The sequence below is a fragment of the Ambystoma mexicanum genome, chromosome 8 (genome assembly GCF_040938575.1).
Source record: "Ambystoma mexicanum isolate Mex_15411 chromosome 8, UKY_AmexF1_1, whole genome shotgun sequence".
Lineage (NCBI taxonomy): Eukaryota > Metazoa > Chordata > Amphibia > Caudata > Ambystomatidae > Ambystoma > Ambystoma mexicanum.
The window spans coordinates 818,372,546-818,396,434 of NC_090929.1; the positions used below are offsets into that span (position 1 = coordinate 818,372,546).

The following is a 23,889-nucleotide window of genomic DNA, read 5'->3' on the forward strand; positions in this document are numbered from 1 at the left end:
ACATTACAACATTAGTATAGAGGTTGAGCAGAATGCGGACAGCCGGGCCCCTCGTCCACTTCTCTGTGCCCTCTCACAGCCCCTATCTTCCGAGCCTGGTTGAAAAGATATATGTGCACAGTTAAGTGTCCCGTCGTTGAGCTGAGCGATACCAAGCAGGCTCAGTTCACAGTAGCTCACTGGTTGCTGTGCAATTAAGATCAGGTCCCAATCGGGCCTACGCGTGCGTTATTACTTCTGCCGCCAGGCCACATATGCAGGGCTACCTGAATCCTACTGACGGAGAGAAGGCTGACCACTACATGGAAGGGTGCTTATTTTGAAAAAAATAAAAGGTGTGTGCATGCCTGCCTGCATGTTTTGAATCGTGTGCAATGTGTGTGTGAGAGAGAGTGTGTGTTTTACGTTGAGAATGCTGGCATTTATTGTAGGTACAATATCATGAAGGTGTTTTACAGTGTCAACGCTGGCATCTATTGTGGGTACAGGCCTTATGGAAATGTTGCAAACGGCTCTATTGGATTGTTTCATGTGTAACCCGATTGAAACGAGTGTACATTGTATGTTGTTATATCCCATCTTTTCAAAGATTGTATTGTACAATTCACCATTTCGACACCTTAGTGTAGAGCAGTTCTGAGGGGTGACCACCTGGAACTCTCTTTCACCACTTAGGGCCCTCCCGCTACACTTGATTGCTCACGCTTATTTAGGGTAAATATTATTGTCTCATCACAGAAAATGCTTATCAACTGCCACTACGTTGAATCAGCAAGAGGGTGGGTGCCCCCCGCAGTGACCACCCACCATCCTGCACCAGCTGCTTCCCCCCACTGCGTGGGAAGGACCAGTGTCAACTGTGTACACCTAGCAAAAGGTTGCGGGTGGAAGGAGTGGCTAAAACTCTCCTGTAATCGTCCCACAAATTCAGTGTCTTGAGAGAGATGGGAAGCTGCTGCTAAAAGACATTCTCACATCTGGTTGAGTTATGGACTTTCATTTAGTTAGCGCACCCAGCGCCACTCATATCAATGCAGGATTTGTTGCACATGCTCAAACCTACTAGCTGCTGCATAGTAAACCATGAGTTCACATGGCAAGGCCTTGTTGTGTGCATCTCTCTGCTGTCTTCACACTCACTCATTCACCCAGCCTCACATGCCCATTAATTAGTACACACAGCCCGATCTATTCCCATATGCCTTTCCAATAATCCATCCATCCATATCACACTTATGCACTTATCCTTCCTTAGGTCCCCACACAATCTTTTGCTCCTACATGTCAGTGGCGTCACCAGGAATCAAAAGTATGAGGGGCAAAGAGGGGGACAAAGACAAAAGTAGGGGGGCACAGACAAAAGTAGGGGAGAACATTGTCACTGCTCGCCTTAGGTGGGGGGGCACAGGGTTTCACAGGGGGGGCGGCCCCCTCAGTCCCCGCTAGCGACACCACTGCTACAAGTGTATGAATTAATCCTTCTCCAAAGCCTTCCATTCATCCCTTTAGCAACGTACACTTCTTACACATTCATCTTTTCACGTGATCATTCATGCTCACCCCTCATTCATTCATAAATCTTGACTTTGATATGATATGATAGGATATTTATAACTCACTTAATACTCAGAGGTTTCTAAGCGCAGACCGGGGATCGAACCTGTGTTGCTCTGTGTTGTCTTGCTTCCAAGACGAGCACATAAGCCCTGAGCTATCCTCCCGAGTTTTCCTTTATCTACCCTACTGCACCCTCTCTCTATTCTGTCTGCTTTCTTCTTGGCATACCCCCCATCTGTGGCTGTGTGCATGAATTCATACAAAAACTGTTCACCATACATCAGCCAAAACGATTGCCTTTGGCAATGCTTCTTTCTTACCTTACTCTCCGGTTTTACTCTAGTATCTGGATTGCTTACAAGGAATTCAAGATCATGCCATAGAACCTATCCGATCATCATGGTGAGGGGGGATAGCTCAGCGGCAACGCACTTGTCTTGGGAGCAATACACCGCAGCACAACACAGGTTTGAATGCCGATCCCCACCTAGAAAACAGTCTCTGGTATTTAGGGCATTATAAAGGAACGATTATAATTAATTAACAATTCATCATCATTCTTGATCATAGATTCTTCCCAGGAATTCAACATTCCAGTTGCATGTCTGGTTATTAATCAATCCTTTAAGTTGTCTTGGCACCTAGAGTAACCAAAACCCATCCTAAAAGAAAGGTTTACATTCGGAATTCTAGGTGTGATCAGGGCCAGAGCAAGCGTTAGGTGAACTAGGCACGTGCCTGGGGTTCCATAGAACGGGGGAAGCTTGTAAAGCAGCCAGAGAAGAGGTACGCCACTAGTCCTGTGAAGTGTCTAAACAGGACCAGCATTCAGAAGGAATACCTGTGCGCTTTCTAACATCCCACAACATGCAGTCTCTCCATTGCGCTCTTAGCCCACGATTACTTGCAAACATATTTTAGGAAGCCCGGGCAAACCTGGGAATGGATCCGTCCGACTCGCATTGGGACGCTGCACAGTAACAAGGAAGAGGCTTTAGGAGAGGAGAGGCGCATGGGGATTGAGACAAGTGAAAGGATTTGTAAAGCGCCACACGCCACTGTACAGCAGTTTCTGAGAGACTTTGGGAAACGTGAAGAACGCGTTCAGAAGGAAACCGAGTTTGATGTGCCTGATGGAACTGTAGACATTGGCCTATTCAGCAGTCAGTGGTGCTAACAGTTTGTAGGCCAAATACAAAAGGCACCCTTTAAGGACCTCATTACAGGCATGGCTGTAACATTAAAAGTAGCAGTATTTTACAAACCTGTTTTACTGCTTATACTATCACTGCCCATAATAGGCTGCCATTAGTAAATAAAGCTAGCAGTATTCCAAAATAATACCACTGTCTGTAAATACCACTGTATTACAAGGTATTACAAAGTTTAAAATCACCTCTAAAATGTTCTAATTTTTACTCCCATTCTAGAGGTGGTGGTAAAAATGTACCCAGAACGTTTTTAACAGTTTTTTCACACGTGCCCTTCAATACAGGAAAATACGCTTTTCTATTAGGCCTATCTAAGAAGGTGAAAAGATGGTCCTCGCTGATGCCCAAATTCTCCTCACCTTTACCATGTACTGTAATGCAGAACAGAGTGATGTACGACACTGCTTTTACAAATTCCCTAGTAGTGGCATCACCTGCTACTGCACATTATCCATTACCTTCTTTAAGATGGAAGTGGAAATAAACATAGATATTTTTACAACTGCGTTTCGGTTTCACTTCAATACCATCAGAGGTACTAAGCAAATCCACATCTGTTACTGTTTTTATGGTTTTGGCAGTGTTACTTGAATTGGGCCGTGTTTTAGGATTACCACCAGTGGTATTGATATCTGCTAAAAAGATCTGTTATAATGAGGGCATATGTCTTCTTTGACGGTGATGGATTGGCCTTAGTGTGGAAGGAGCGACAAGAGTAAGCATTGTGGTGAGATGGAGAAACGCCTGGTACACATATAATCAAAAGCAGCAAAGTCTGTTTATTATTGTATTGCAACTTCTGCACAAGGTCCACGGTATGCTTCTATTCATCTAAAGGTCCAAAAACCTTCTTAGCACTTCAGAAAACAACATCTCCAAATATAGAAATAAATCATTTTGAAAAATAAACCCGATTTTATTAAATCTTTTTTAGAAAAACATATTAGAAAAATAAATAAAACAAATGTTTATTACAAACAATACTATTCCACCCATAAAACAAGTAGCCCTATATGGCTACTTTCTAGAAGCATTTAGACAAGTCTATCTCATATAGACTAGTTGTACCCGACATGCACATGTTTCTGTCCTTAGGGGGTCTCCAATACCATGGACATTCATCAGGTGGAACATAATTCATCCGTTCAAATTTTGAAAGGTTCCAGCTTGTTGAGAAAAAACAGACACATCCTCTGTGACGAAATTGTGACACATTATTCTTTAAACCAAGAAGGTGGTATACAGTCCTTATTCCTACCATACATCGTTTTGCCCTTGCTCAGTCAGTGTAAAATCACGCGCTGATTCCACAACTTTGTAACTCTCAGAGTCATGCTTCTCCAAGGATGTCACTTAAAATGAAATTACAGGGAAACTCCTTTGTTCTACATAGTCCCTCTGCATCTTTCAGAAGAGACTTTAACATGCGCACGTTTCTGTCTTTAGGGGGGCTCCAATACCATGGACATTTGTCAGAGGGAATATGATTAATATGTTCATATTTGGAAAGGTTCCAGATTGTTCCGAAAAAACAGACAAATCCTCTGTGACGAAATTAAGACACAGTATAATTATTTAAATCAAGAAGCTGGAAAACAACAACAAAACCGGACTTCTGAAAGTTAAGACTCAGCGTAACTATAATTTAAAATAGGTTAAAGTGTAGGAATGGAAAAATTCAATTTCCTTCCTAGTCCTTATTCCTGACATGAATATTTTTGCCCCAGCTCAGTCAGTGCAAAATCACGCTCTGTAAACTATGAATCAAAGGAGTCCAATTAACAAAGGGAGGCTCTATTACCAGTCCCACGTGAACTGCAACTTAAGCAAAAACTCATCTCACCGATTCCACAACGTCATAACTCTCTTAGTCATACTTCTCCGAGAGTGTCACTTAAAATGAAAACACAGGGAAATTCTTTCCTTCTACATAGCCCCTCTGCGTCTTTCAGAACGGCAAAGAGAACTTAAAAACCCAGAACCTAATACTGAACGCACTTTCAAAGCCCATAAACATTGAACCTAATGGATCTCCATCCGAGTATGGAGGTAGTCATGGCGCTATTTGCGCCATGACTACCTCCCATACCGGTACCGACTCTGACTTGGTTCAATGGGGATTTACCGGTGTAGTCCGACCTTTGCGGGACCAGTAAGTCCCCATTGAAAAATCCATTCCCCATTCCCATTTGAGCCCCCATAGGGCTCAATGGGAATGGGGAAGTAGCTAATAACGGTACCGCAATTTGCGGTACCGTTATTAGCTCTGAAGTCCCTTACCGGGTCCCGTCCATAATGCCTGGTCAGACCTGGCGTTAAAGGAGGGACCCGCTAAGGGACCTCAGAAAAGGGCGCAAAGGGTTTACTGACACCGGTGTTCTTACCAGTGCCGGTAATCCCTTTGTGCCCAACTCGGAATGATGCCCAATGTTTCCCCTGATCAAGATACCAGGCTCTCCTATTACTGGAAGCTGCTTACCGTGACGTTTCATTCTCCGGGTCTCACAGTTTCATTGAGAGCTGCCGAAATGCACTCAAGGCGCTTTCCGTTACGCGTCTTCCCCACTTGGGCTTGTATGCTTACTCTGAGCAGTACAAACTCAAGGGAATTGCAGTTCACATGGCCGTGTAACTACCCAACAGAAGGGAAATGTAGGTTACAAGATCTTTTTGTTATGGCAAGCTTGTTATCAGAAAAAAATAAAGACGGCAGACACTAAACAACCGAAAATGCCACAATGGCGCATCTTCGTTCAGTTTGAAGCCTTTATGACGAACATTCTTTTACAGCAGTTTTTTGAGAACAGAGACCATATCCAAATGGAGAACACCACAGGTCTGAAAAGCCCTTCCTCCTTTAGTCCTCCGATACACATGAGAACGGCAGAGGCATTGGTATTTCAAAATAAAGCATTAAAGGAGGCTGAGACATCTGAAAATCTAGAAATAAACTCTTTTAAGAATGTGACGCACTTAAAGAACTAGCGAGCAATCAATCTATAATCATACGTAAGACAGATAAAGGAGGAGCTAATGTTCTTTTGAATTGGCAGGATTATGTTGATGACTGCCTAAGACAATTAGCGGACACTACAGCATATTGCTTTCTAGATAGAGATCCTACTCTAAAACTGAGACGGGTGATTCAGAATCCGGTAACATGAGCCGTTGATAATGGCTGGATATGCCAAAAAGAAGCAGATTTCCTAATACAGGAGGACCTCAGGATACCTGTCTTTTGTACTCTCCCTAAAATCCATAAAATCCTTCTAGATCCACCAGGCTTACCGATATGACTTTGTACGAAGATACCACAGGCGTTAGAGTTAGTGAAATCTGTACTAGACCTTTATGACGGTCCGGAATACATTCCTAAGGATTTTGTAATGTGTTGTGTGGAGCTGGTCCTTACAGAAAACGTTCTCCATTTTCAAGGTGTGCTTTACAAACAGGTTGAAGGCACTGCGATGGGATCCATTAATCAGCAAGAACGTCAATAAAGCACTCTATGTGCAGAATGCAGAACAGACAGCTCGTGGGCGTATGCAACAGCAGCGCCATCTTACTACCAGAATGCTCACCACCGTGGATCACAGCGGAGCCACCCCGTGTGCAGTTGATAGTCTGGGCCAGATTTCAAGGCTCAGAGACGATATTTTCTTTATCTTTTTCAATAACCACAGGAATGCAGGCATGCAAAATTGTGATTCAGAACTGGACTGGAAAAAGCCTCAGTTCTCTTTTTCTGATTGTTGTTTGCTCGCATTTGGATGGCTGCCATCTTGAAAAAGGGCACCAAATATCTGCAGTTCTATGCTTGTTGAAGGCATTTTTCAAAGGGATTTTTCTCACTGCAAATCTTTGGTGATATTAAAATTTCCAGTAAGAAAAAAGAGCAATAAGTCCCCATGTTGCTCCGAACTGCAGTAGGAATGTTACCAGATTTGGCATAGCTACAAGAGAGGAGTTGCAATTGTTAAATCCCATTCGGAAGAGGTGGGTGTGTTTGTCTGGTAAGCAGTCAGTCAGCCAAATGCCTTTAGGAAGAGTAGGTTCTACACACATCTCCTGAATTTGAAGACGTTTGACTCAGTACATCCATATACTCGCAGAACCCTTGGCTGCTCAATTCTGGCAATGAGCCCAGAAAACTACTGCACACAACAAATTCAAAGGGGTGCATCATCATTGCAGATGTTTAGGTCCTGAAAAACAGATATTGTTGCCACCAAAAGACCTGGTGGGCCTTAAAATATAACCCAGAAAAGATGTGCCACATTTTATTGTTGCGTTGCATGCTGCACAGCATTGCATTACAGGGCAACATATCAATATTGCCCCATGTTGAGGTATATTATAGTGAAGGCTATGGTGGGCATATGGCAAACAAGCAATGGCTGACTATCTAGTGGGCATTAGAATTACAGAGATAACATCATTACACATTTTATTTGAATATATGTATCAACTAAAACCAGACATTTCTGGAGAGGTCTTGACTTAAGGGTCAACGAAGAAGATTCTGCTTGATGCTCCTAGGAGGTGGCAGCTTGGCACCCCAGTCCAAACCAGGAAGCCAGCGTCGCTACTGGGAAACGACTTCAAAGAAACTATCCTGAGCATCCCGGTAGAGGAGCAGTGCCACAAGGTTACATGTCCTATATTGGAAGCCACTAATATTTAGAAGGGGTTTCCGCCCTTCTGAGCTACCTTGAACTGCGGACGCATGGCAATGCTATCAGGTGCCTTTGGAGAAAGGTCTATGGCATCACCCTGCATGCCTTCAGGTGCTTCATAGATTGCAGCCTGCATCTCCCGTTTCTCTCTTCCATCTGAATCCCCTTCCAGTGCCCCAAAGAGAGGGTGAAGAGGGCAGCAGAAGTATCACGTGACATGGGTGCCACACCTGATAGTAGTACCCTATAATGGCGACAGATGCTGTGTGGGGGTATTAACGCAGTGAGAATCTGCAAGTGCTGCTGTTGCTTACACTAGTCCAGTGATCAGTGAAGTATTTGGAGAGCTGTATTTTGGACCCATTGGAATACTGCAGGAAGCCATAAGGAACTAAAGCATGAACACTGCAATGTTGAAGCCAGCCTGAAGAAAGGCAGCTTTGTTGAGGGCATCAGTGATTGATGTGATAACAACTTTAATATTTGTATTTGTATTTATTTGATTTATAAGGCACTTTAGCTAAAGCGCTGTACATGCAAAGTTAAAACTGCACAAACAATAGTTGCATCAAAAATTGGGACAGTTCTGCATGCATGTGGAAACCAGGTGTCCCGCTACACCAGTCAGCCCGGAGACACTCTCTCAAAAGCTTTCTGCAGCTGAAGGAGTGCAGAGGTTTCATTGAGCCTGCCATCTGGCCCCCCCATAATAGGAGGCAAGGCAATGCCCTGTCACTCATTATGGAGGAGCCACTCCTGTGCGGATTGTCCAAAGGAACCAAAAGCATTCATGAAGTAACACCAAAGGACTGCATTTTTCAATCCGTCAATTTCCGTTGGAATGGGCCTGTAACAGCCCAACTCGCAGATCTGGGAATGGCTGGGATATGTTCCAGAGCCTTGTTCTTTTGAATGGGCGTGAGTAGTAAAAACGATTAAAGCACAACCCCTAAATGTTTGAAGTGTTCACATTTATATAAAATGATGAGCACCATGATTGTGACACCATTTACCTGCGTGCAACTCTATACAATTGATCATTGTAGCAGCATTAAGCAGCATTAAGAACCTCCGGATATGTGGTACACTGAGCTTGCAGTTCAGGAGACTAGAGTTGCCTGACTTTCCCTTGCTATGACTTGCATCAGTTGGTGTTAGAGAGCAGACGATTCCCCTCTATAGGTTGCGTCACAGGGGTGAATGTGATCAGAAATGAGACCAACACAGGTATCTTTCTTTTGGCCAGATTATTTTGGAATGACATGAACAGTATGGTCCAAAAACTGGAATGCTTAAATGAAAAATAAAGTCCCACAGTCCAGTGCGCCACCTATTCTAGGGGTGTGCCGGGTTCTGCCTTGCAATCAGTGGCACCATATGATGCCTTCAGCTAGTGTCAGGCAGGAGATACAGTTCTGCCCTATACATGAGTCTTAGTTCTTTGTTGTGTGCTTAAAGATGTTCTCTTTATCTTTCATTGTGTTCTTAAATGGGCTTTCCACATACTGCTTTTCTGCAGCTCTCTGTATTTCTCTTCTCGAAAATTAATCATGGAAGCCACCGACATTAGTACTTGTGGCAGATATGGAAGTTGTGAGATGAGCGAAAGGTATAAGTAAGGAACTTGACTGCTCTCAGTTTCTCTATGGCTCCTTAAGGGAATTGTCACTTTCCTCAACACGGATCCTGGCCTCTTCCCTTCTGACCACCTCTCTACTCCTTCTCTTATCTTGTCCTCACTTGACAATATGCTATAAGATCCTTCCAACCACCAATCACCTCCAAACGTCTTCCAACAGCTTCTTCTCCAAACACCCACAATAATAGACAGAGCCTATATGCTTTCAAATGACTATGTCTACTCCCCCTGTGCTGGGCTCTTTCTGAAAGTTTGAAGCTGGGAGCCAGGATTAGAGCGGGGCAGTGACATGATGCCACTTATCGGCTTACCTGAGTCTCATCTGGGTTTTAGGGGCCAAACCAAGCATTTATTTCACCAGTCCGCCATATTGGATTTTACCTCCCATCTCATATGGCTAAAAGTGATTCCAAAGGCTCTGTTGGAGATGTTGGGCCACTTTGAAATTGCAAGTTTGTATCACATGGAAGTGAAAATGCTCTCGGGAGATAATGGGATGTAACATTGTATCACTCAGAAGTATGCGCATTGCAGGGAAAACTTCTCTGGTCCTTTGATGTAGGTTCTGCTTTGTTGCAAGCCTCTCGAAAACAGTAGCAGAGTGTGCTTGATCTATTAATACTGTGCACAAGTAGTTTTTTTAGGGACTTTGTGTCTGGCTAGTGGGAGCAGCAGACTCTTTAATAAAGGGAAGGGGTATGCATATCCGCCTCATATGACTGTCTCGTTCTTTTTGACAGAGACCAACCTAGGGTGAATAGGGGATCCTCTGCAGTTCACCCCTGGTCCATCATCTACAGGTTCGGAGACACTACTGGTCCTCTTGGTCGCTCCACTAGATGTCACAAGGGCTAAACAGGGGCGTGTGTCACAGTTAACACTGCTGCCACCATCTTGTATCAGATACAAGATGATATTTCAATGATCCCATCCACAACTGAATACAGACTCTCATTTAATGTAGAACGTATTGTCAGTGGTGTAACGGGGGTCCCCTCAGCCCCAGTGGAGCTGTGTTCCCCTGCAACCTCAGGACCACGGGGGCCCTGGCCCAGCCCAGCCCTCACCATGACATTAAATTAGGATGAGGGCTTGGCTGGGGAAAACTGCAGGTGGCGTGGGAAGGAGGCACTCCGCCTCTGGCTCACTGCACGCGCAGACAGGAAGCAGGGTCCATTCCCATCTGCTTGTGCGCTTGAACTGGAGAGAATAAGGTGTGTCAGTTCTGCCAGAACAGGTACGGAAACCTTCTTTAAAAAAAATAAATGTGTATATGTCAGAGTGTGTGTGTGAGTGCTTGTCTTCTGTGATTGTGTATGTAAGTATATAATGGTATGCATCTATGTATGTATATTTGTGTGTGTGTGTGCACTTGAAAGGTGAATCTATGTATGGGTGGTGAGTGCGCCTGTCAAGTGATTGACAATGCAGTTTGTGTGGGAATGTTCTGGTTGCTGGTGTGTAGGAATGCAGTGTGAGAGAAGGTGTATGGGTGAGTGACGGGTGGGTGAATGGGTATGAATGTGATGTTGTGTGTGAATTTTCTGGGTGGGTGCTAGTGTAGATAATATAGTGTGAGTGAATGTGAGAAGGTACATGGGTGAGTGACTGGTTGTTGAATGGGTGTGAATGTGATTTTTGTGAGTGAATATTCTGGGTGTGCACTAGTGTGGATAATGTAGTGTGAGAAGGTGCATGAGTGAGTGACTGATGGGTGAATGGCATGACTGTGATTCTGTGTGTGTGTGTGAATGTTCTGGCTGGGCACTAGTGTGGAGAATGTAGTGTGGGTGAATGTGAGAAGATGCATGGGTGGTTGAATGGTATGAATGCGATATTGTGTGTGTGAATGTTCTGGGTTGGTGCTCAGGTGGAGATTTCAGTGTGAGTTGATGTGAGAGAAAGAGTTGGTAAATCTGCATGAATATGATTTATGTCTGTGTGTGAATGTTCTTGGTGGCTGCATGTGTAGAGAATGCAGTGTGACTGAATGTGAGAGGCGGTTTATGGGTGAGTGACTGGTGGTTGAATGGGTATGAATCTGATTGCATGAATGCTCTGAGTGGGTGCTCAATTGAAGAATGCAGTTTGAGTGGATGTGAGAGAAGGGTTATGGGTGAGGGACTGTGGAGTGAATGGGTAAGAAGGTGAGTGTGTGAATGTTCTGGGTGGGTGCTTGTGTGGAGAATGCAGTTTGAGTAGATGTGGGAGAAGGTGTTTGGGTGAGTGAATGGGTAAGAACGAGATTATGTGTGTGTGCCTGTTTTTGAATGTTCGGTGTGGGTGCCTGTCTGTAGACTGCAGAGTAAGTGAATGTGAAAGGTGTATGGATAAGGGATAGCTGAGCGAATAGGTAGGAATGTGACTACGAAGGTTCTGGGTGGGTGGATGCATGTTTTCGAATGCAGTGTGAGTGAATGTGAGAGAAGGTGTATGGGTAAGTGACTGGTGGGTGAATGGGTATGAATGTGATTGTGTGTGAATGTTCTAGGCCGGTGCCCATGTGGAGAATGTGTATCTGTGAGTGACATTGAGAGAAAGTATATGGGTGAGTGATTGGTGGGTAAATGGGTATAAATGTGATTGTGTGCGTGCAAGTCGCTGTGGTCCCCAGGGAGCACTGGAGCATTTCTGACATTTCCTCATGTGATATGGGATGTTTTACATGCATTTTTGGGAACGCCAACTTAATGCGTGTTATTATATGGCTAGACTGGCATTTTGGTGTGGCACTCAAGCCATTGCCTACTGTGGCATGACTTGTTTTCCTGGGCATCTATGATAAGCAAGCATGATATGTGTTATTACCTGGCTAGAACGGCATTTTGGTGCAGCCAGCCTAGCTATTTCTTATTGTGGCATGATATGTTTTACTGAGCATCTTTGATAAAGCAAGCATGTTAAGTGTACTTATTTGTCTTGACTAGCCTACATTTGAGCCAGTTTTGACATTTTTTCTTATTTTGATATGGCATTTTTAATGGTAAAGTCAACAGGAGTATGTTCTTATGTGGTGGTACTTTCATATATTGGCCAATTCAGCCATGTTTTCTTATAGTATCATTGTTGGCATTAAGCATCAATCAGATATGAGTATGTTGTTATATGAGAATACTGGAATATATTGGTGCAGTCAGCAAGGAAATGTATGGGCACAGAGAGCTTTCGTGCCCTAAATACTCAATCAGGTCCTCTCTCCAAGTTCAACCTCGTTACACAGATAGAGGAATACTACTTGAGACAAATTAAGCCAAGGGATATACTACATACACTAAAGGGAGGAAGAAGGTTTATCTACTCACATCCTCTACTTGCCTATTTATTCCTAACCCTACTTAAACGGTGGGCAGGTTACCTCTTCATCCACGTAATCTACTCCCTGCACGAGATATATTTTGATTGTGAAAAGGGCCTACAAGGTACATCTCTGTCTTCCCTATGCCTGACCCTTAAATGGAAAGCTCCAGGATAATCTCTGCTGCTACTTCCAGCCCAATACCTTCAAATGATGACCTGAATGGGCACCTTTTCAGACCCCTGCTTCCTTCCATAGGACACATCTACCACGTAAGCCATTCTCCAGTGTAATGAAGGATCATGGAGGCCAGTGCAGTTGCCCTTCATGTCCTAACCTACACATGGCATGTTAGCACGCTCTTGCCACGGGCAAGCACCAAGGGCATCATTGTAATGGAGGGTCAATAAGAATAGGTAGTGCAGACATGATAAAGAATGCTGGACACTCTATCTATATCCCTGCCAAAGTCTATCCCATCTATGGCATTAGCAGCTCGAATTCTCAACAGAAAGGGTTCTAAATGTAGAGCATAGAACAACAGAGAAAGGGGACAAACCTGCTTTGTGCCCAGAGTAAATGGGGATCTGCTTGGAGAGAGATCCTTTAATGGAAAGCCTTATTGGGGGCCAACAATAGTTTGCTCTTATCATTTGCAAAAATGTAGGTCCAAACCCCATGCATGCAAGTGACTGGAAAAGGAACGACCATTCAACTCGGTCAAACACTTTTTCACCGTCAAATGCAACCACAATCGCTGGTGTTTGTTTGATCGGTATCTTCTCAAAAATATGGCAGACTCTCTGGATATTGTCAAATGTTTGCTTCCATGGAATAAAACCGCCCTGGTCAAGGGCTATCAATTTAGAAAGTAGCTGAGTCCATCTCTGAGCCAGGATTTTGGTGTACATTTTTGCATCCGTATTAATTAAAGCCATGGGTCTGTATGACTCACAGCTGGTAGGATCCTTATCCGGTTTTGGGAAAATAACCATTTCCGCCTCCTCCCTAGACCTTGTGATTGTGCCTGTAGTCCTAAAACTATTAAACAAATGTGTCAACCTGGGCGCTAGCTTAGATCTAATTTTTGATAAAACAAGACTGGCTAGTAGTCCGGGCTCAGGGCCTTGTTAAGCGGAAAAGACTTGATTGCCTCCTTCACTTTTCCAACTCAAATGTCTGCTTCCAGCTCCCCCCTCTCCATGTGTGTTAGCTGTTGGAGCTGAACAAAGTTCAAGTAGGTCAAGTAGGTCAACTGTGCGTTCTCGTCTTGGGAGTCTGACGAGTGCAGCTTCTCATAAAATACTACTACCATGTCCCCTTGCCACAGAGGCTATCTTAAGTATAGTTTGGGCTGCAGTCCTTTCTTTGAGTTGTCATGGCAGCAGATGATCGGCCTTATTCGCACCTATATAATATCTTTGCTTTACATGCTGGACGGACTTCTCTGCTCTTCGGGTGCAAAGTAAGTACAGTTGACCCCAGGTATGTTGGAATGCCATGCGTAGCGATTTAGACTGTTTCGAAACTAACGCCTGCCTAATCTCAATGAAGAGAACTGTGCCTCTATTGCTCGCGCTACCATACTTTCAAGGCTGGATTATGGCAACGCACTACTAATAGGGGCAAACACTGCCTGACTGACAAAATGTCCTGACCCATTAACTTTAGGACCTGGATCTCTTTTAACTCAGCAAATCATAGGGCCGGGAATAGGTCTGGGCCCAATGAAAAAGTGGATTTCACACGTGAATCTCTTCATGACTTTTAGAGTGTACAATTCCTGAAATCACTAGTTTGGGCTGTTACAAGACATTGCATCATTTGTGTTTTGGTGGTACATGTTCATTAACAGAAGTTTGTAATCCTTTCTTACGACTTTTAGGTCCGCAAGAGAAGCAAAGCATGCCGCGGTGGCCTACGGGAGAAGGATGAGATGGTGTCGATCAATGGGAAGTCCTGTGACGGGCTTTCCCATGCAGCAGCCATGCAGCTCATAGACTCCTCCAGCGGACGCCTTCAGATCTGTGTGAAAAGGTAACACGCAACCCTCCATCCAGCACATTGCAAACCACAAACTTCTTTCTTGGATTAGATGTTTTTATAAATTCAAAGCTCTACGTAAGTCAAACATAGCAATATTTGACCCATGTATCAATTTGTCTATATGGTGGCTAGAAAGTGAGTATCAATAAGCAAAGTTTTTAATTTGCTCAGTAGCAAACCAACAACACTACTCCCAACAAAGAGAACTGAATGAAACCAGAATCTTGTTCTCAATAAATAGGATGCTCCTGGTTTCCTGATTCAGCTGCTCTAAAAGCCCAGTAGAGTCAGTCCGAAAAACATCATCATCAAAATGCAACCAAACAAATGCCAAAAAGTGGTATGTAATGCACAGTAAGACTGGGAGGACCTTCAATAGAGACCAGACAAACTTCCTACTTCAGCATAAATGGGCCTGCAGAGATATTAAGTTAAACTGATGGATTGATTTCCTTTGATATGTATAATTCTCCGAATAAGGTGCTTTATTCAATGTTTCTCCCGGCGAGCTTCCTCATCAGTCTTGCCATGTATTAAAGGCCTTCTAATCATCTTAGGGTTCCAATGAAAAGTTTTTTAAATAAGATATCCCAAAATGTAGAGATAAGTGGATGAGTGCAGTATGGTTCAAAGTTTTTAAATTCTTGATGGAGGCGGTTCATTAAGTCAGATATTCACCAACAAAAATCTCCTATAGCAATTGAATTCCTACGTTTGTGGTTTTTGTCTCAAAGCAGTCACCCAACTTGAGTAATAGCACCAACTTAATTCTAGCACTAGGCCTAATGGTGGCTTTACTCACAGTCCCTTTGGACCTTCTGAGTGTCACAATGGATTCTTCCTCATTTAGTCGCTGTCTCATATACTACTCTCAACTGAACCTCGATAGCTCGCCATGCATAGTTGTGCCTCATCTTACATTTGTTTCGGTTGCTCTTAATATAGCCTTTATGATTACCTCTCGAACTTCCATTCCCTCATACAAGATCTAATTCCTTCCATAGAAAACAGTATTTCTTCCCTTCACACTGGCCTTAATGCTTTATAGTCTCATGAACAATGTATTCAACGTTACCATACCTGCATCTTCACTTACTGATGATACCCTTCTCTTAGTCACCCCTACAACAGATCTACCAAATCTAAAGAGACCTTTCCAAAAGCCATCTATTTTTTTAGACCTACCTTATTTTTTGTTGCTTATTGCAAGAATGAAAAGACAGTCTCCTCCAACACCAGGCAAGTGCATTATCCCCCAGAGCCACTGGCAGATATTTGGGGTCAATGCACGTAATCTTTTGCTTTTATAAATACACTGTGAAGGCTTTGACTCCATTCTGATTACAATGGTAAGCCCCACAGGAAAGAAATGCCTGATTGCCCAATAAACCACCAATGGCTCATACCACACAACAGTATAGTATCATTATGTCCCCCATAAGGTCCTACGGATAAAAACAATGGCTACATGTTTACGCCCACTGATGTGTGTCAGAGTTAGCTGAATAAGCACACCAATTGTGTCTGCGGTGAGAATAGTCTTCTGCTCACAGATCGCACACAAATTAATCTACTCCCCTGTTCCCCTCCCTTGCCTGGTCGCGCTCTGAAACACCTGTGTATGAGCGCGATATAAATAAAATATCAATTCAATTCAATTCAATTCAATAAAATGATGCTTCATATGCACTGGAGTCCAGACGAAGACATCCCATGCCTTCATTAATCTCCTCAATGATTCGCCGTTGCTGGCGGTACCTTCTACATATTTGGGATAAAGCACTGCAATGTCCAGGAATGAAAAGAGTAGACCCGGATTTTTTGGGCTGCAAGCTCTCAATAATGTGTGCACTAAAGTCACCTTGGGTTTTATACCCTCCTATGAGATTGTTTGGCTCAAATACATGACTGTTACTATGGCAATCGAACACTCCTATATCATTATGTAAGACTTAGAAACCCTGACATAAAGAAAGGTCTATAATTTACGTAAACTCCCTGAATCACAAGAGATTAATGCTGGACTGTGCATTAATATCTTACCTTTGAATAACTGAATTTCAGAGAGGGGCCTAATGATAATGCCAATAGGGTGACTGTGTGTGTACTTTAGGAGGATGTGAGGATTTAGGAGAAGTGCAAGTCCAATACCTTCTCCATGGTCCCCATTATTGACCAAGTCCGTGCCTTCTTCCAAGCTCTCTTCACCACATGCTCATTCTATCAAACCTACCTTTGTACAACTCAGCACTTCCTTGGCTAGCCCATTAGACCTGTCACTAACCGGCTTGCTCTTCCACTCCCTCTCAACCTGCACACAATCAGGGATACTCCCGGCCATCCAGTACTTTAGGATGGCCATGTGTTAGCAATTACGCTGCTGACAAAAACCTCACTTCCCTGCTCTTCTTGCTACATACAATGACTCTCTGCATGCCGTCACCACTGGTCGCGACTCTGTTACATCTACTATATTGACTCCCTCCACGCAAACCCTCACAATCTCTCTGTGACCCTCCGGCCATGCCTGTCCCCCTAAAATGCATTCAATATACCTTCACGGGCTGATGACGCCACCCTCCTTCTTCTCTACAATCACAAACATAACGAACACCCTGGTCACCATCCTGTTATCCCTTCTCACTGACTCCTCCCCACCTCTCTCCTTTGGTACCCTCTCCTGGTTATATCCCCTATCATATCCTCATTAAAATGTACACTCATCCTCTGCTTAGCAAAGCCACCCTACACTCATAGTGAACCCTTTGCACCCTAAATGATTAACAAGCTTGCATTTTTCACTTGATCACACCCAATCTTCCTCTTCAACCTCTCTCTCTCTCCCCCCATTGGCCTCTTCAAAGCTTGCTCTAAAATGGTCACAGTCCTACCCATTCTAAAAAATCATCACTGTTGATTCCAACAATCCCTCTTCTTGCAGAAATGTCTCTCCTTTGCCTCCTCACTCTAACATTCTCAAGCACCTTGTATTCAACTGTATCGTCAACTACCTTGAGGCAAATGCTTCGTGTGACCCTTTTCAAGATGGTTTCCAGAACAGGCCCTCGACTGAAACCACTTTAACCCAAATGTCTAGCGTACTTACTACTGCTCATCACTTGTAGCTCTTCCCCATATACTTTCTATTGAATCTCTCTGGCACATTTTACACTAAGACATTCCACCCTCCTCCAAACGTTCTCCTACCTTGGCTTAAATGACACTGCACTCTAATGGAGGAATATCCCTGCCTGCCACCTATCTATTTCCCACTAACACCTCCTTCCCCATTTCCTTACAGTGAGCGCGCCACATGAACAAGTTCTGAGCCCACTATGTTTCACTCTCTGCACCTCGTCTGTGGGTAAACTCATGTTATCCATTGGCTTCTCTTATCACCTATTTTCGGACAAAACCCAGATCGCCTCCTTTTGCTCCTTCACCCCTGACATCTCAGACTACATCATCACCCACCGCTGTGCTATTTGTCTCAAGATGGCACTACATTGCATTATGCTAAATCCCTCTAAGAAAGAAGCCAGCTTTCTCCCAGCCAAACCCATTTCCAATGCCCTAACTCCTTGGATCCCTAATTCCATGTATCCCACCCTCCTTCTTTCCTCACCCAACAATCGTAAAATGTGGTCCTCTTTGACAGAAAACTACGACACTTCATCAGTACCACTACCGCTACGACCAGTGGCAACCATGTAAATATCAGGAAGATCCCCCTGCGCTCACACACTATACTGCCAAACCTCTACCCCTCAAGCAGGTTGTCATTGTACTTAGCTACTAAAACAGCCTATTCTTAGGCCTCCCTCACTGCACGTTTACTCTTTCACTTCCCTAAACAAAATACTTAACTTTGCCACACTCATCCTCTGCAGACTCTCTGGATCTTCCCTCCACCCTGGCAAACTGTCACCTGGCTGCATGGTTGTCAATGCAAAATGACTCTTCATTCAAGTTGTCTTTAAATATAACCACAGCGTAGCCCCCACTATTTGGCTGAATCTATCTCCCTCTATGCTCCACTCTTATACTCATAACAAGGTATGTGTCCCACCTGCTGTGCTCTGGCACGTGCTCCCACTTTTTGTCCACTCATTTTATCTACTGCCCTCTCACCACCAAAAAAGCACCTCAGCTAGAGGATTTGTGACTAAGACTAAGAACCACCTGCTAGCTAGCGAACGGGCACCTGATTCATGTCCTTCGCTCTGAATACTCTGCCCGCCACAGACTCTTGCTAAACAACTGTATGTATGTAAATATGTATTCATGTATACACTGGCCCAAGGCCTAGATGTACATGATATTTATGTATGTCACTGTCTCCTGTTGCCCTCTTTTCATGTCTACACCCAAGCCCCGTATTACCAAGCTCACCTCTATCCACATACTTACTGTAAATATTATTATAATTAAGGTCATTTTTGGGCACGACGTAGCTTCAGGAACCAACGGAGCACTTTAAAATCATAGCAGGAAGGACACTGATGGAAGCAGAGAAACAAGGGAGTGGGGAGCTAACAACAAGGGTGGGGGAGGACGGGCAGCTCAGCACCAAGGGATCTACAAGCAATCAGGGGAGGATTGTGTGTGCAGATCACCACATTTCAGGTAGGGTGGGGAGAGGAAGGTATGTGGGCCCGGGTGTTAGTGAGAAGCCATTCCTTGGAGAGCAGGGTCTTGTGCTCCTTCCTGAACCATAGAGGCGAGGGGAGAGTCTCATGTGGATGGGGAGAAGGTTGCAGTATGAGCCCCCTTGAGGAATAAATATTGTTTCTGTGCCAACCACAAGCTAGAACTGCTTATATTTTCTATTAAAAGCAGTCACCATAATCCTTTTAAAGAGCCTTGTGTGCCCCCCCCACCTGTGCATCCTTCAGTCCCACTGTTTGAAGACCACTGTTCCAGAGTCTTAGAGCTTAGACAGAGAAGGCCTGTCTTCTGGTTCTTTCAGTCCTGAACTGGTGGAGTTGGTGGATCGCAGACCTCCAGAGATGCTGAGTCTCACAGTGAGGTAGCTTGGAGACTTCAGGGGGACATCATTGTAGATGATGCAGCAGGGTTTGAAGATGATACATGCTTCAGTGGGAGCCAGTGCAGTTTGATGGGCGTCGGGATGATGTGGTCAAAGAATGTGATCATTCGTTGGGTAGTAGAAATTATTTGGCCACATTTAAAGCAAAATGGGGCATCATATTCTGCAATTCCTGCATCCAACTAATCAACTACCTGATTGTGCTCGTATAACAGTGTAACACAAGCTTTATTTTTTATTTTTTATTTTTTTGTGAAACTCACCTATAACTAAATAATTGGTACATGGATGAGTAGTGGCTAAAGCGCCTAGTGAGCACCACACTGCAACTAAAATATCAGTGATCCAAATCATACATAGGATGTTTAATTTAACTAACAAAAATGTTCCCAAATAATAAAAACTACTGTCCAACCTCTGTAAAGGAGAACACAGAGAAAGCACACTAAAATAAAGGGCACTCTGGGATGTAAGACAGGGGTGCTCGGGTAAAGATTTCAGCAGCACAATGCCATGTTAATGTAGACGTCTTAAAAATGTAGAGTAGAAAAGGGAGCTTAAAATTCACAATGGTCCTTTAAAGCAGACCAAGGGACATAGGCTGTTCAAATACCTTATGGTCTTATCTCTGGGACTGAACAAAATTGAACGGGGGTCTGGACACTTCCAACACCGGACCGTGGGCGAATCAAGGAGTGGCGGCAATGGGTTCCAACGGTGACAGCTTGCAGGTTACAGATAGTGGGATTGGCAGGCAATGTTGGATCAGCAGCACTGGAAGACTCAAGGGTCTTGGGTACACAGAAGCAGAGACTGGCCTTTGGTGGTGAGTGAGCTTGACTAGCTCAACACAGTGTCACGACACTGCAGAGGTGATTGGCTTCGAGCTTAAAGACGATGTTAACCAGGCAGTCAGTGTTGGGTTAGGGACACTAGAAGACTTGTCAAGTCTCAAATGTGGAAATGGTGGAGCTTATGTGTCAGCATGAGTGGAACTTTAAGATGCAGAGGTGGTCAAGCGTTCAGATCGGCATACTCTGGTGGTTCCTCTGCAACATCTTGGATGGCATTGAAGGTGCCCACATTGAGCCAAGGTGGTGTGGAGATGCAGGCAGAGCCAGGTATTGCATCATTGGCTCTGTGGTTGCTGGGAAGCTCAGCCTAGGTTATCTAGACCCACACAGTGTCCTTATAATAATATTCACATGTATGCTCACTTACTTGTGCAAAGCTTTGTTGTCTCAATTTATCCTATCTGGAAGGAGGCTAAAACGCCTCCGACATTTGCGTCTTCCTTATGTGGATTATTTTAGGACCCATTTCATTGAGACAGGAAGTTATTTCCCGGGAAACCGGAAGTGACATCATTCACACCATTGTGGTAGGTTTTTATTTTGTAGTTTTTGTGTAAAAAAAAAAAAGGTCTCACTGATTGTATCTGGGTCATGTGTCTTTTTCTCACTATGACATTTTGACTTTATCTCAATTATCATAATGTAGTACTATTATATTAAAATCATACATATTCAACTATTGAAGTTGATGAAATGCAATTCCACATGTGCTTTATATTGCAATAAATTGCTATTCAAAATCCACTTGTGCCAAATCCATGGTGAATTCTTAGTCATACCCACTAACAATTGCTGTTATCAATGAATTCATGCAATTGTTTTTCAATTCTTTAAGTTCTTTGGTTGGGTGTATGCCCATCTGCCCGTGTCCAGCATCCAGGTGTGTCTGGCTCCTGCAGCCCTCTTGGCTTCTCAAGCACTTGGCGGCACAACAGTTCACCCTTCTCCCTGGTGAGACCTTCTTGGGAGCATTTGCTTCCCTTTCTCTCCCCAGTTTGGCAGTATTCACACTTCTCATGCGGAAGTCAGTGAGCTGATCTTTCCGTTGCATCTGGTCTCAGCATAGGTTAACAAGCCCCAGACCCATCACGGACACAATGGGGTCGCGCCACCAGGTGAGACGGTCCTTCTACCATCCCTGTCTCATTCTGCGCTCCAGCATCATTGCCCCTTCAGATGCCAGTCTTCCAGCATCTCCCTTTGCAATCAGCTTGCTCTCCATGCTACCGCTGGCTGCGCAGTCTGGCGTGGCTTCCCCCTGCCAATACGTCTTCCTGTCAGAGGCTTGCCTCTGTGTATGATATTTTCTCCTCCTTCCAAGGTTCCTCGTCTTTTTATATTTGTTGCCACAAGCGAAAGGATTGTGTTGTTCCTCTTTGACTGTTAGGTTCTGGGGGAATCCAGAATTACCTGAAGCCAAAGAGATTGAAGTAATGTCACTATTAGTGAATACAAAACAGAAGTAACATCAGTCTTTTCCAATCCCACAATGCAAACAATTGGCCCTCATTACAAGTTTGCCAGTATCCCTAGCCTCAAAGGTGAGAGAGGGCTCTAGGGAGAAGGGACGAATAGTCAAGTTTGGTCACACTATGTAAGAAACAGTTTTACACTGATTGATTTAAAGAATTGAAATACAGTTGCATGAACTCATTGAAAACAGATAATTGTTAGTGGGTATGACTAAGAATTCACCATGGATTTGGCACAAGTGAATTTTGAATAGCAATTTATTGTGATATAAAACACTTTGTTGAAGTGAATTTCGTGAACTTCAAATGTTGAATATATATGATTGTAATATAATAGGGTATTCTCTGAAAATGCAGGGGAAAAAAAATCCAAATGCGCGTTTAGAGCAAATTCGGCATGACCAAAAATCCAGAATCTCACAATGCCGAACAGTGGGAGCGGGGTTGTGTCCCCCGCACCCCTTGTTCGGCATTATAGGTTGGGGGTTGCGGGGACATTACCGAGAACCAGGCAGCCTTCTATGCCGAAGCTGACATGAATGAATGCATTCGACATTTTCGAAATGCAAAGTTGTCACCTTCAGCATAGAAGGCTGCGTGGTTCTCGGCTTCGATATTTCAATGTAGAACCATATAGTATTACTAAATTGCAATAACTGAGATACAATCAGTCAACATGTCATAATGAGAAAAAGACACATGACCCAAATACAATCGGTGAGATTTCTTTTGTAAAAGCTTACAAACATGGTGCAACTTATGTCACTTCCGTTTTCCCGGGACACCATTTGCAGTCTCCGTACAATGTGTCCTCACAAAGCGACACACGGCTCCTCTCTGGGAACTATATGGATTGAGCTCTGGAAAGACGTATTGGGGTCTATACCGAACTACAGCAGTTTCACAGTTTTTCTCTAAACAGTAAGGCGCTGGGTCGGGTTGCTATGCCAATACTGCAGTGGAATGGATGCTCGGAAGGAGCTTTATCTCCCCTTGGGTAGACTTTAGCCCCAAACACTATGGGGAACCGCCCTCAGGATCTTCTTGCAATGTCCTAGAAGGATTATATCCCTTAATCCTGAAAAATCCTTCTCACCTGACTCCAAGCGAGTTTCCAGCAAACGGAAAGTGACCCAGTTGTATCATGTCTCAGGAGTCTAGTCGTCATGCCTGATAAACGTATTAAGAGAGTAAACATTTTCACTCACCCTTGAAGAGGTTTCAGGTGAGGGGTGATCCTGTGAGTTGAGTTCAGGGGTCCCCCCCTCAGCCTTTGTGTCCTATGCTAAAGGTCAGTGTCCACTTTGTGTGGGTTACGGGGGCTGTGGGACATGCCATGAACTAGAAGCAAGTGAGGGTATTCCTTTCTTGTCTACACTGCACAAAGGCCCCACTTAGATGACAGATCTGAGGCAGGCAATGCCTGCTTAGGTGCCAACTATCACCCACTATCTGTTTCACAAAAAACATAATTTAAGCCTTTGAACCGCGTTGAAATGCATCTACCTAAGCCCTACTCTCATGGGCAGCTTTTTCTGGAAATCAGGCAAGTATAATTGACACATTTATTTATTTTTTATTTTATTTGATTTATTTATAATTGCGCACCTGGCGAAATCAATCGTATCTGGGCACCGATGTTTACATGATTACCAATGATTTCTTCCAGCAATAAGACTGTTGCATTCAAACAGGGACACAGTTCATGCTGGGAAATGAGATACCAGCATGTAAATATGTACTTCTAAATAAAACAAACTCCAGAGTTTGCTCTGACGCTAAACAGGCACACCTGAACAGTGAAATGACCAGTCACATAATTAAAGAACCAAACAGTATGTTGTTGTGCAGTGCATATTTCAACAGGTCTTAGCCTTGACATGGGTTCTGCTGCATGAACAGATTCTCTGCCCTTGAACAAATTATTCGCCCTTTGAAATGATGTGATTTTCACAGTACATGCACACTGAGAGCTAATGTACATTTTACTTTAAGTGTCTGGCAAACGACACATATGATAATAGACAGTCACAGAGACAAATCCGGGCATTCCGTATCACTCATCTAGCGAGATGGGTGAACTGTAAAG

The 23,889-nt window shown here is 43.9% G+C and overlaps 1 protein-coding gene across 1 annotated transcript in view; it reads left to right on the forward strand.

Annotated features, from left to right (window-relative positions):
• SYNPO2L (synaptopodin 2 like) overlaps positions 1 to 23,889 on the forward strand; it is a 343,674-nt gene that overhangs the window by 130,157 nt on the left and 189,628 nt on the right. Inside the window, exon 2 of the mRNA XM_069610690.1 lies at positions 14,264 to 14,415. Within this exon, the coding sequence (XP_069466791.1) occupies positions 14,264 to 14,415 (152 nt within the window). The remainder of the gene's footprint in view (positions 1 to 14,263; positions 14,416 to 23,889) is intronic.